This window comes from Oncorhynchus gorbuscha, linkage group LG18 (genome assembly GCF_021184085.1).
Source record: "Oncorhynchus gorbuscha isolate QuinsamMale2020 ecotype Even-year linkage group LG18, OgorEven_v1.0, whole genome shotgun sequence".
Taxonomy (NCBI): Eukaryota; Metazoa; Chordata; class Actinopteri; order Salmoniformes; family Salmonidae; genus Oncorhynchus; species Oncorhynchus gorbuscha.
The window spans coordinates 28,181,798-28,195,412 of NC_060190.1; the positions used below are offsets into that span (position 1 = coordinate 28,181,798).

The following is a 13,615-nucleotide window of genomic DNA, read 5'->3' on the forward strand; positions in this document are numbered from 1 at the left end:
ATCATTGCTATGCAGACGACACACAATTAATCTTCTCCTTTCCCCCTTCTGATCATCAGGTGGCGAATCGCATCTCTGCATGTCTGGCAGACATATCAGTGTGGATGACGGATCACCACCTCAAGCTGAACTTCGGCAAGACGGAGCTGCTCTTCCTCCCGGGGAAGGACTGCCCGTTCCATGATCTCGCCATCACGGTTGACAACTCCATTGTGTCCTCCTCCCAGAGCGCTAAGAACCTTGGCGTGATCTTGGACAACACCCTGTCGTTCTCAACTAACATCAAGGCGGTGGCCCGTTCCTGTAGGTTCATGCTCTACAACATCCGCAGAGTACGACCCTGCCTCACACAGGAAGCGGCGCACGTCCTAATCCAGGCACTTGTCATCTCCCGTCTGGATTACTGCAACTCGCTGTTGGCTGGGCTCCCTGTCTGTGCCATTAAACCCCTCCAGAACGCCGCAGCCCGTCTAGTGTTCAACCTTCCCAAGTTCTCTCACGTCACCCCGCTCCTCCGCTCTCTCCACTGGCTTCCAGTTGAAGCTCGCATCCGCTACAAGACCATGGTGCTTGCCTACGGAGCTGTGAGGGGAACGGCACCTCAGTACCTCCAGGCTCTGATCAGGCCCTACACCCAAATAAGGGCACTGCGTTCATCCACCTCTGGCCTGCTCGCCTCCCTACCACTGAGGAAGTACAGTTCCCGCTCAGCCCAGTCAAAACTGTTCGCTGCTCTGGCTCCCCAATGGTGGAACAAACTCCCTCACGACGCCAGGACAGCGGAGTCAATCACCACCTTCCGGAGACACCTGAAACCCCACCTCTTTAAGGAATACCTAGGATAGGATAAAGTAATCCTTCTCACCCCCCCCCCCCCTTAAAAGATTTAGATGCACTATTGTAAAGTGGCTGTTCCACTGGATGTCATAAGGTGAATGCACCAATTTGTAAGTCGCTCTGGATAAGAGCGTCTGCTAAATGACTTAAATGTAAATGTTGCACTTTAGTAACCACATTGTGGGGCTGTAATTACAATACATAAATCATGATGGGATTATTACGAATATCAAACTTGTTGAATGTGTGCCAATGAAAGCGTCCTGCGTTCCATGGATAAGTTATATTCTTCAAGAATCAATGGCTTTAAATCATTAAAAGTAAAAACAAAATTGGATATACCAACCACAGATTGCCCATTTAAGAGAGAGCAAAAGACAATGAATCTTTCCCTATGAAACGTAACTGTACATTCCCATTACTCCTGTCAGGTGGCACTCACCATGACAGGGTGGCCTCGGCAGCATCTTTCACCCTCATGGAGGCCGGATTGTGCTCCTTGTCCCCTTTGTACCGCACTTCCTGGTCACTGGTCTTAGACTTGCTGCCCGATATTCCCAGCTCCACAATCTCCAGCACCTCTATCAAACAGTCCTGCAACAAAACACTATGTAATTGCATGGCACAAAAGTCAGGAGGTGAGTTCAGTCTTTAGAGAGCTCAGCTCATAAGGCAGAGAATAATGATGATAAAATAGTAAATCATGACATTATGTCAATGGAGGATATATGACCATTTGAATGATGAATGATTCAAAGGGAAGATTTGACCCACACCTCAAAGGTCGATATTTGCATCCTTAGTATTTAGTAGCAGCAGCGTAGTCCAAGGGGTGAATCTTAACTTCCCTTTAAGTCTAATTTCCACCGTCATACATTGAAATCAATGAGAGACTAAGTGAAAAAAATCGACATAAATGGAAGTTAAGATTCACCACCACATGCTTAGATGGACAGAACAGTAAGACTAGCAGGCAGTTCTGTAGGTAGAAAGCAGGTGGTGTTGTTGTTCCCCTACCTTTTCATTGAGCATGTCGGGGTGCTCTGTCAGCCACACACACAGGCACTGGAAGGCCGCCACGATCATAGAGTGCAGGTCTCGGGAGTGGAGGGGGGCCGGCCGGCTGCACTGATACACGATATAACTGCACACCGAGCTGACTGCACGTTTACGGTCCGCTGACTCCACACTCGCCCTCACCTGAGGAAGATACAGCAGGGATCAGTGAACTACGACTGGTTCTTATTCACTTTATTGCCTACTCCTTCATATTCATTGCAGCACTTGTGTTCATTTTCGTAGCCTTTCCATATGTGTCCCCACCCTATAGGAAATAGAAATTCCTTTGGTCTCCACCGAGTTAGATAAAGCTTTTAGTTTTTTTGCATCTTATTTGTGGAACAATCTTCAAAATGTTCTTAAATTTGACATTTTGGTGCCTCGAGGGCAATTCAGAAAGCAGATTGAGGACCTTACTACTGAATGTCTTAATTTTTTGACTGCTTTTCTTTCCGCTTGAAATGTGTAATTATATTGATGTGTGTATTTCCTGTAATTTATGTAATTCTGTAAAAGAGACCTTGGTTCAAATGTTGCAAACCCTAAAGGAAATTAGCATGTCCACCTACCTGTAACACTCATTCTTGATCCCGTGGCAAGACGTTTTAAAATGTTGCGTGCTTTAATGAACAAGACCCTGGGGGCTCTTACCTTGGCTAGGCCGGCCAGCAGCTCCAGAGCGGCCAGGGAGATGCTCATGTCGGGCCTCCACTGGGAGTTGAGCCTCTGGGTGACCAGGTGGATGCTGCGGATCAGTAGGCCGGCGGCTGTATCTGTGTGGAGAGCTAGGGATATGACACCCCCAGATGACGACACCATACCACGTCACGCCACAAGCAGAGAAGGAGAGCTGGGGTTAGTAACTACCGGACCAGGCAGAACACGTCTAATAAGCATCAGATACACAGCAATCGGCATGTCGAGCAGTACTGTATGAGGACAAACAGGTACACTCAAACCATTGGTAATTGAAGTAATGGCTTTTTTTGTTCGGTATGAGGTTAGATATTGTGGTTGGATAAACCAGGATTGGGGGTCAAATTCAGTTTTCAACTCATTGAAATCTAAAAATCCTCATTAGAAATGTTAAATTTGTGAATTCACACCAACACTGGTATAAACCATGTCCAACCGTGCATGTTGCCAATAAAGTGGTAGCCAACAATTTTATCGACCAAGAACATGCATCTTTACAAAAAATAAATAACAATAATCAAAGAATCAACAAATAGTGTTGCATGTAAGTGTTTCAATTGTCTTTCAGACGCGTCGGTGTTAAAATGAAGATGGACAAACACTTAACATTTCAACAAAGTTTGTAGAAGATTCTGTTTGAAATTAACTTGTCAGAGAACACAAGAAATTGCAGTACGACTGCTGCACACAAGAGAGCCTGCATTTAGTGGATTGTCAGCATTTTTGCCCATTATCTACTTATTTTATAATATATTTGCAGCCAGTCAGTGGGAATAACATGGGACGAATCTCAATTGTATATGTGCTTGATTCCTCGTGTCCTCACCACCTACTCAAAATGCATTGGAGGAGAAGATCCTAGGGATGGAACCTCAGATCTTCTGCTCCAATGTGCTTTGAGAAGGAGACAAGCCAGGATTATGTGAGGAATCAAATAAATACTTAAACATTCAACTCCAGGTCTTGGTTCATAGTCCAACTCCCATAAAACGACATGCATATGCTGAATACCATAACGCATGCAGTTAAAGACGACGTTAATGAACATGTTGCACACACTGTATAGGGAGGAAATCTAGCAAGTGACAATACACACAACTGTCTCCATTCTGATAACAGTAGTATAGTATCATTCAAATGACACGGCATCACTGCAAATATGAGAATAATAATGCATTTTTGGTTCATCATGGAATCACCTTTAGTCAACGTCATATATGTCCACTATACAATTAAAGCATGGCTGACCGGAATGAAAAAGGTGAAAACACAGTGTCAACATTCAAAACTACAAAAACATTTCTGATTTTACATTGCGCACGTCTAGCTTGTTACACTAGTCAAGAAAGGCCTCATCTTCAGCGCTACTAACAAGGAAGGGCTGACGGTTGGTTGATTTTTGGCACACCTAGGTCCAAATATAATTTGTTTCCTTTTAAGATTCTTCAGGTGCGCATGATTGAACTTCCCTGGGACAATTTTGGCAATTAACCCAGGTCAGGATTTTGGAAAAAGGGCTCATGAGTGCGTCCTCGAAGGGGCTCACCGTAGTCTCTGAGGAGGGCCTGGGCGGGCCTCTCGCTGTCGGGGGTGGTGGCCTCAGAGCTGCCCCCGCTGGCGTTGCTGATGCCACTGTTGTTCCTGCTGTGGCTTTTAGCCAGAGCATGGCTGCCATCCACACTGCCCTATTGGGGTGGCATTAGAATGTTCAGGGGTCATAGTCTGCTCAGATGATTAAAAGGGAGATTTCATCAAAAAGCATTTTGTTCATAAGTCCACTATTAATATGGTCCCCTAAACCTTTTTGGGGATAAACAGTGGACTAATGAACAAAATAAATGTTTAAAAAATGTTTGAGTAAAATATCCTTTAAATACTGATTTATTGATGACTTCTTGCCAGGTTGCCCCCATAAGAGGTTTCTAACCTCAAGGGTCTTCCATTGTTCAATAAAGGTCACATCTCTTTTTTTTAACGATCTCTCTTAGCTACACGTGTAGTTAAGTTTACTGTATTTACACATTTCTTTCTAGTTGAGTGAGCGCTTCTACAGCGTGGAGTACAAAATTATTAGTTCTTACCACCTCCGCTTGGGCGCCGATGGACTCCAGGAGAGCAGAGTCTTGGACAATGTTGAGCATGGCACCTGTACAGAAAAAAAGGCCTTTAGTCATTCCATTGTAGTTATGGAATAGTCATTACAATTCATTGATTCTGTATTACTTAAAAGAGAAAGATGCCAAATTACAAAATAACACATTTAATGTCCAACACAGTTTTCAGTGTAAACAATCAAAGTAAAAGAAATTGCTGCAGATAAAATTGAGATCAACTTCACCCAGGATCATCTGCGTGTTGGTGGGGTCCGTCTCCGTCTGTAGCGCTCCTATTAGGATGTTGACCAATCGCAGCTTGAAGGAGAGGAAGGTGACGGCCTTGTCGTGCAGCGAGTTGTCATCATTGCTAAACTTGCCCTCCAAGAGCACCTGGAACATACAAATAATACACAAGGGTTACTATGCATTTAGGCGACCTCAGAACTACAGGGCATTGCAAATGATCAACTAAAACAGAGTCAGAACAGTCCAAGTCCATCTACACGCCTCAATCGAAATTGAATGTTAAATATAAAAGCTATATAATTTCCTCATTTTATGCTATTATTTCCCATGTATTTAGGGTTGATATGAAGCATATTAGAGGTCTCTACACAACCGACGGTGTGATTCTAATTTCAATTGTGAAGTGTGATGTCCATTTAAACTCTCTTATAATTAACAGGTTTACCTCTGACTTGACCTTGCCAAAGTGGTGTGGCAGAGGCAGCATGGACAACAGGATGTTAATGGAAGCTCTCCTCAGGTCAGTGGGGTTCACGTATGTCTTAAACTTTGACAGCTCTCTGGGGGGGGGGGGGGGGGAACAAGTTAACTTAACTCAAATGTCAAACATTCAAAGGATACAGCAGTCAGATACCATGTTTAACCAACACCAAGCGTACACTGATAAAACTCCTCAAACAAATGCTTACATTAACATTTGAGCTCGTTTTAAGCATATACCGTTTTTTAATGTTAATTTCTGGGCATTTCCCTTGCGTGACACTAAGAGACAAACATACAAAAGGCGGCATACCTCACCCTAAGGGCTAAAAAAGTCCATTCTGGTCAAAACCTCATTCCTTATGCATGCAGATGTCCTTAACACAGAAATAGAAAGACCATTTGACTTGAACTGTCTTTCAAACATCATAAGACTAATTAGACAAGGTACATTTCTGTGTGCTTGCGTCAGCTGTACAAGCAGCAGTGATGCCACGATACCAGAATTGTGCTTCAATACTGATACCAAGTTAAGTATCATGATACTCGATAACAAAACTACACCACGGCAAAAATAAATGCTTATTAGCCAAAGGTTGGCATGCTGTCTCTCTATATGTAGCTATTAATTGGCTACATTTGGTCATTATGGTGTGTATTAAACATCTGTGTAATATTCAGCATTACTATATTCTTTAGAATTGTATTAATTACATACATTTTTGTGTCAAATTACAAAGAATATCGTTGCCCTTTAATAAGATATTTTAAAGGGAAATATATATAAAAAAAAATGTCAACTTTATATTCATCATCTCCGGCACCACCCTAACATCAACATATGTGAAAATAGAACATTTATGTTTTGTAGTAAAGATTGTAGGTAAGTGATTCCAATGACATCAACCAATTAGTAGGCAATGCCTACTCAAAATTGGTTCAAATCACACGATGCACACCAATGATGTCAACGGAAACATTTTGCTCTGTCAAAATAGGGCTCCAGAATTATCTGAATATTTTGTTCAATAGAGATGAATTTGCTTATATCTTTATGGGCACCGATATCATAGGCTAATTTATTTGGGGCCAATTCACCATGAGTAAGTGGAAACTCAAAACACATTAACTGTATCGCTAACGCTAAACATAATACCCACTGCTGGTAGCCATGTATTAATCTAACAGAAAATGAAAGGTCTTAAAACTTTTCAGTTGTAGCCTACTACCCAATGAGTCCTATGGACTTGCAAAGGCTGTTGCGTATTTCGAAGCCATATCAAATATCTTGGTTGTAAAATAGTTGCTATAGAGCTAAATACAGTGACAACAGTAGTTGCTTCCAAAGCTGTATTTTCTTCCTCCAAAAGGGTTTTGAACAGTCATAGCCTACAAATGCAGTGGGGGGAGAGGAAGAGAGTGGCACTCATCACAGCAGCAGGCCTGAGTGAAACTTTTATTACAGGAATCATAAGGATAACGCACATTACTGTTTGACCAAATCATGGTTTTAGCCTCCTAAAATAATAGAACGTTTGAAGTGAGGTGACCATGTAGAATGTGCAGCTCGCGCCGATGCGACCAATTATAAAACATTTCACTCGCACAGCCAAGTTAATGGGTCGCAAAATACAACTTTATTGTCAGTGTCTGGAGCCCAGCCTCCTGATGACCTGTGATCCTTCCTTAACCCATACGGGTTTAAGCCCATTCTAAAAATGTATTTTGGGAACTAGAGTCCTCTGTCCATCTCTATGATCTGGCTACAGTAGCCAAGACGAATGCTAAGCGTCTTTCTAGAGCCTATTCCTAAATTGCTAATATATTAATAATTGAAAGTGTTGCTAGTCTGGACAGATCCTGTGTGCTGTGTTGAATGCATCAACTCATGTACAGCTTATTAAATTGTGACTCGCGTGATGGTGTTTGAATGAATGGCCAATCATATTGCTCAATTATAGCTTTTTCCAAGTGTAATCTAAACATTGCAGTGCTGACCAGGAAGCGACACTAGCAGTTTTCTATGGCAGATTGTGACAGAGCACATAAATGTCTAACTAGAACACCAAATGTGCTGAAACATTACTGGCCTGGTCGACAAACTACTAGACAGACTTAATCCTGTCATTCAGTGTATGGCGTGAGACATTTAATAGAAGAACCGAAAGTAACAAATCTTGTACCGAACCGGTTGTTGTAATATCGTTTCTTACAAGCAGTACAAGTGGTGTCAGCGCAGGAGAGTGCAGAATAATGAGAAGTATGGGGAATAAGTGTTCTTTCAGCAAGCACACCAAATATAGACGGTGCATTCCTCACCGGTCAGGGAGGACGTTCTCCAGGGCTGAGATGAAGTAGGGGACCACCACATTAATGCCCTTAATATCGGAGCAGAAGAGGGCTGAGGAGTTGAGGATGATGCTGGCCAGCACCGGTCGGCAGATGTAGTCGGAGATCTGGAGGCCCTGGATCAGAACCATGTAGAACCTGGGCGGGGAAAGAGACTGGAGGAGTCAGTCTGAAGCTAGAACACGTGCTTGGAAAAGCTGTGGAAAAGGGGAACACATATTTAGAAACGTTATAGTAGTCTGGTTAGCCATTTGCAAGTAGTCTGGGTAGCCATTTGATTAGATGTTCAGTAGTCTTATGGCTTGGGGGTAGAATATGTTTATAAGCCTCTTGGACTTAGACTTGGCTCGCCGGTACCACCTCCCGTGCGGGAGCAGAGAGAAAGGTTTATGACTAAGGTGGCTGGAGTCTGACATTTTTTAGGGCCTTCCTCTGACACCGCCTGATATAGAGGTCCTGGAAGGCAGGAAGCTTGGCCCCAGTGATGTACTGAGCTGTACGCACAACCCTTTGTAGTGCCTTGCAGTCAGAGGCTGAACAGTTGCCATACCAGGTAGTGATACAATCAGTCAGGATGCTCTCGATGGTGCAGCTGTATAACCTTTTGAGGATCTGAGGACCCATGACAAATCTTTACAGTCTCCCGTAGGGGAAATAGGTTTTGTTGTGCCCTCTTCACGACTGTCTTGGTGTGCTTGGACCATGTTAGTTTGTTGGTGATGTGGACACCAAGGAACTTGAAGCTCTCAACCTGCTCCACTACAGCCCCGTCGATGAGAATGGGTCATGCTCGGTCCTCATTTTCCTGTAGTCCACAATCCTCCTTAGTCTTAATTAATTTGAGGGAGAGGTTGTTGTCCTGTCACCACACGGCCAGGTCTCTGACCTCCTCCCTATATGCTGTCTCGTCTTTGGTGATCAGGCCTACACCTGTTGTGTCATCGGAAAACTTAATGATGGTGTTAGAGTCATGCCTGGCCTTGCAGTCATGAGTGAACAGGGAGTACAGGAGGGGACTGAGCACGCACCCCTTACTGGCCCTCATGCTAAGGATCAGCTTGGCGGATGTGTTGTTACCTACCCTTACCACCTGGGGGCGGCCCGTCAGGAAGTCCAGGCTCCAGTTGCAGAGGGAGGTGTTTAGTCCCAGGGTCCTTAGCTTTGTGATGAGCTTTGAGGGCACTATGGTGTTGAATGCTGAGCTGTAGTCAATGAATAGCATTCTCACATAGGTGTTCCTTTTGTCCAGGTGTGAAAGGGCAGTGTGGAGTGCAATAGAGATTTCGTAATATGTGGATCTGTTGGGGCGGAATGCAAATTGGAGTGGGTCTAGCGTTTCTGGGATAATGATAATATGGATAGAGACGAGAGTGCCATGAGTCGGTAGTCATTTAGGGTCAGTTACCTTCGTTTTCTTGGGCACATGGAATATGGTGGTCTGCTTGAAACATGTTAGTATTGCAGACTCAGACAGGGAGAGTCTGTACTGTCTTCACTGAAAATGTCAGTGAAGACATTTGCCAGTTGGTCAGCGCATGCTTGGAGTACACGTCCTGGTAATCTGTTTGGCCCTGCGGCCTTGTGAATGTTAACCTGTCTTACTCACATCGGCTGCGGAGAGCGTGATCACACGGTCGTCCAGAAGAGCTAATGCTCTCATGCATGTTCCAGTGTTACTTGTCTCGAAGCGAACATAGAAGTAATTTAGCTCGTCTGGTAGGCTTGTGTCAATGGGAAGCTCTCGGCTGTGCTTCCCTTTGTGGTCTAATAGTTTGCAAGCCCAGCAACATACTACAACGGCTCCGACGCTCATCCAATCTTAGTCTTGATGTTTTGCCTGTTTGATGGTTCGCCGGAGGGCATAGCGGGATATCTTAAAGCTACTTGAAAGCGGCAGCTCTACCCTTTAGCTCAGTGGTGTACTCCTCAATGTCATCGGAAGAATCCCAGAACATACTCCAGTCTGTGCTAGCAAAACAGTCCTGTAGCTTAGCATCTGCTTCTTCTGACCACTTTTTTATTGACCAAGTCACTAGTGCTTCCTGCTTTAATTTTTACTTGTAAGCAGGAATCAGGAGGATATAATTATGGTCAGATTTGCCAAATGGCGGGCGAGGGAGAGCTTTGTACACATCTCTGTGTGTGGGGTAAAGGTGGTCTAGAGTTTTTTCCCCCTCTGGTTGCACATTTAACTTGGTGATAGAAATTAGGTAAAACAGACTTAAGTTTCCCTGCATTAAAATCCCCGGCCACTAGGAGCGCCGCATCTGGATGAGTGTTTTCCTGTTTGCTTATGGCGATTTACAGCTCATTGAGTACTGTCTTAGTGCCAGCATCGGTGGTGTGTTGACAGCTACGAAAAATACAGATAAACTCTGTAGATCGAGTATCTCATGATAAGCTGTAGACCACACTACCTCAGGCAAGCAAAATCTTGAGACTTCCTTAGATATTGTGCACCAGCTGAGGTATACAAATATACATAGTCTGCCAACCCCTTGTCTTACCAGAGGCTGCTGTTCTATCCTGCGAATGCAGTGTGTAACCCACCTGCTTTATGCTAATAATGTCATCGTTCAGCCACGACTCAGTGAAACATAAGATATTACAATTCTTAATGTCCCGTTGGTAGGATATACGTGCTTTTAACATTTTAGCATGTTAACTATGTTACTACACTGAACTAAAATATAAACGCAACATGCAACAATTTCACAGACTTTACTGAGTTACAGTTCATTGTAAGGAAATTGAAATAAATAAATGAATCTATGGATTTCACATGACTGGGAATACAGATATGCATATGTTGGATGAATGGCACGACAATGGGCCTCAGGGCTTTGTCACGGTACCTCCGTGCATTCAAGTGGGGCTCCCGAGTGGTGCAGCGGTCTAAGATAAGACACTGCATCTCAGCGCTAGAGGCATCACTACAGACACCCTGGTTCAAATCCAGGCTGTATCACAACCGGCAATGATTGGGAGTCCCATAGGGCCGCGCACAATTGACCCAGCGTAGTCCGAGATTGGTCGGTGTAGACAGTCATTGTAAATAAGAATTTGATCTTAACTGACTTACTTAGTTAAATAAATAGTTAAACAAAATAAAAATGGCCTTCGATAAAATGCAATTGTGTTAGTTGTCAGTAGCTTATGCCTGCCCATACCATAAACCTTCCACAGGACACTCTGTTCACAACGTTGATGTCAGCAAACCGCTTGCCCCTACAACACCATACACATTCTGCCATCTGCCCGGTACAGTTGAAACCGGGATTCATCCGTAAAGAGCACACTTCTCCAGTGTTCCAGTGGCCATCGAAGGTGAGTATTTGCCCACTAAAGTCAATTACAACGCCAAACTGCAATCAGGTCAAGACCCTGGTGAGGACGATAAGCACGCAGATGAGCTTCCCTGAGACTGTTTCTGAGAGTTTGTGCAGAAATTCTTCAGTTATGCAAACCCAGTTTCATCAGCTGTCCGGGTGGCTGGTCTCAGACCATCCTGCAGGTGAAGAAGCTGGATGTGGAGATCCTGGGCTGGAGTGGTTAGTTGTGAGGCCAGTTGGCCGTACTGCCAAATTCGCTAAAACATAGGAGGCGGCTTATGGTAGAGATATTAACATAAAATTATCTGGCAACAGCTCTGGTGGATATTCCTGCAGTCAACATGCCAAATGAACACTCCCTCAACTTGAGACATCTGTGGCATTGTGTTGTGTGACAAATCTGCACATTTTAGAGTGGCCTTTTATTGTCCACAGCACAAGGTGTACCTGAGTAATGATCATGCTATTTAAACCGTTTCTGAATATGCCACACCTGTCAGGTGGATGGATTATCTTGCAAAGGAGAAATACTAACAGGGAAGTAAACAAATTTGTTCACAAAATTTGAGAGAAATAGGCTTTTTGTGAGTATGGAACATTTCTGGGATCTTTTATTTCAGATCATGAAACATGGTACCAACAGGTTCCATGTTGCTTTTATATTTTTGTTCAGTATACTTACAAAAATAAAACACGCAATCTGTGGAGATTTGGGCACTCATTTAAATATAATATTTATATAATATTGCCTTTCTGCTTTGACTGTATCACGGTAAAACATGTAGGTACCTGGACAGATAAACGGGCAGTATCTCCTCGCCAGTCTTCTTGCTGCAGAAGATCCTACAGAGGGTTCCACAGGCCTCAGCCCGGCCCGACTCGTAGTTGTCGGGGAACTCGTTGGCGTCGAACATGGGATTGGACACCATGGTATCTGTGGACATCTGGGAGCCCTTCCTCCTCAGCTCCACACCTGTCTGAGTGGCCAGGGCTGGCGAGAGAGAGAGAGAGCGAGAGTGAGAAGGGGGTTCATAGGAAGAGGGGGGAGTAGAAATAAGGGAGAGAGGACACGAATGGAGGGGGTGAAGGAGGGTGGGGGTAGAAAAGAGAGAGGACAGAGAGAGCCCCAGTCAAAAATAGTGCACTTAATAAGGAACAGGGTGCCATTTGGAATGCACCCCACATGATTTGAAAGGGAGCATTTACAATACTTCTGCCTGGGCATTTTGCTCTGCCGACAATAACCGATTTGGATTACGTAAAGTTTCATTATGTTTTCTGAGCCAAAAATAGATGTAAAACACACAGCAGCCTCTTTGTGAGCTCTGTGTAACAGCCCACAAAGAGCTGATACAGGTGAATATATTTTCTCATAAATGGCAAAATTCAGTTTGCAATGTCTACTTATTAGCTCCTTGGAAGTTCACACGAGGCACGATATATAGCACAAATATATGGAACAGACATCCACCACATACATGTGTAACATACAGTACACACAAATTCAAGGTCATCAACTGAGGAGCAAAGAAAGCTACGGCAGAATTATTATTATTATTTTTTAAATAAGTATTAGTGTGCGAGATCCTTTGGGGAGGAGATTACATGGGTATGATCCAGGTGTAGCAGGTCAGTTTGATTCCAGGCAGAATGGGGGGTGGTTTGGGACCGGCAAGTTCAGGGTCGTATTCATTAGAGCATAGAAAATGTTTTGCTACGGAATACGAAAACAAGTGTTTCTTATCAGACCGGTTCTGGTATTCCCTCTCATTGTTTCCATCTGTTTTATTCCTGCCTAATGAATACATCCCCTGGCAACCTAATAACGACTCAGTGGCGATGACAATGGGCACAAACAAAAAATGCCAATCAAATACAGGAAAACAAGTTAAAAAAAAAAAAGGTACGGGAAGCTTGTATTCCTACTTACAAGAAAGAAGAATTTGGACAAATGTAGCTGCAAAATAGAAATGTAAAAAAATGGGAAACAAATCAAAGAACAGCAGTGATATGATGAAGTCTTATTTGTGGTTCAATTTCTCAAATGGTTCTTTGTTTTGTTTTCAGGACTTTCATAGTGATATTTCTAAGTGCTCTAAACATCAGTGTCAACAAAGATAGATAGTCGAAACAACCATCATGACAAATAACCAACATGCAAAAACCAAAACTTAAAACTAAAATCAGAAGATAATGAAATCTAACGAAAAATGCAACAGCCTAGAATAGGGGTCGGCAACTTTTATGACTGGAAAAGCCAAGTGTTCAGGGAGCCGCACAACACATTCAAGCCCTTTTCATGTGCAAAGGAGGCAATCGCACCACAGACACCAGTCAGATCAAATTACCACTAAATCTGACGTTTGGGGTCACAGAGCAGAGCACAGGGGCTGTCTGGTGAAGTTAGAGAAAATCGAATCTTGTGAACATACAATAACATTGCGATAATACTTTTTTTATTTAAAAATCTACCAACAAAAGGAATTAATTGAAATACCCACATCAAGCCCAGCAAGAAAT

At 43.5% G+C, this 13,615-nt stretch overlaps 1 protein-coding gene across 8 annotated transcripts in view; it reads right to left on the reverse strand.

Moving 5' to 3' along the window:
- LOC124003381 (ral GTPase-activating protein subunit beta-like) overlaps positions 1 to 13,615 on the reverse strand; it is an 88,961-nt gene that overhangs the window by 31,876 nt on the left and 43,470 nt on the right. For 5 of the 8 annotated variants that reach the window (XR_006833212.1, XM_046311576.1, XM_046311574.1 and 2 more), the window contains exons 10-18: positions 11,885 to 12,086; positions 7,734 to 7,901; positions 5,380 to 5,494; positions 4,931 to 5,078; positions 4,674 to 4,738; positions 4,139 to 4,277; positions 2,548 to 2,681; positions 1,855 to 2,037; positions 1,280 to 1,431 (exon numbers count right to left, since the gene is read on the reverse strand). Coding sequence is in view for 7 of the 8 variants with exons in the window: in XM_046311576.1 (XP_046167532.1) it covers positions 1,280 to 1,431; positions 1,855 to 2,037; positions 2,548 to 2,681; positions 4,139 to 4,277; positions 4,674 to 4,738; positions 4,931 to 5,078; positions 5,380 to 5,494; positions 7,734 to 7,901; positions 11,885 to 12,086 (1,306 nt within the window). In the remaining variant the exon portion in view is untranslated. The remainder of the gene's footprint in view (positions 1 to 1,279; positions 1,432 to 1,854; positions 2,038 to 2,547; positions 2,682 to 4,138; positions 4,278 to 4,673; positions 4,739 to 4,930; positions 5,079 to 5,379; positions 5,495 to 7,733; positions 7,902 to 11,884; positions 12,087 to 13,615) is intronic. The other 3 variants (XM_046311578.1, XM_046311577.1, XM_046311575.1) reach the window with 2 other exon arrangements.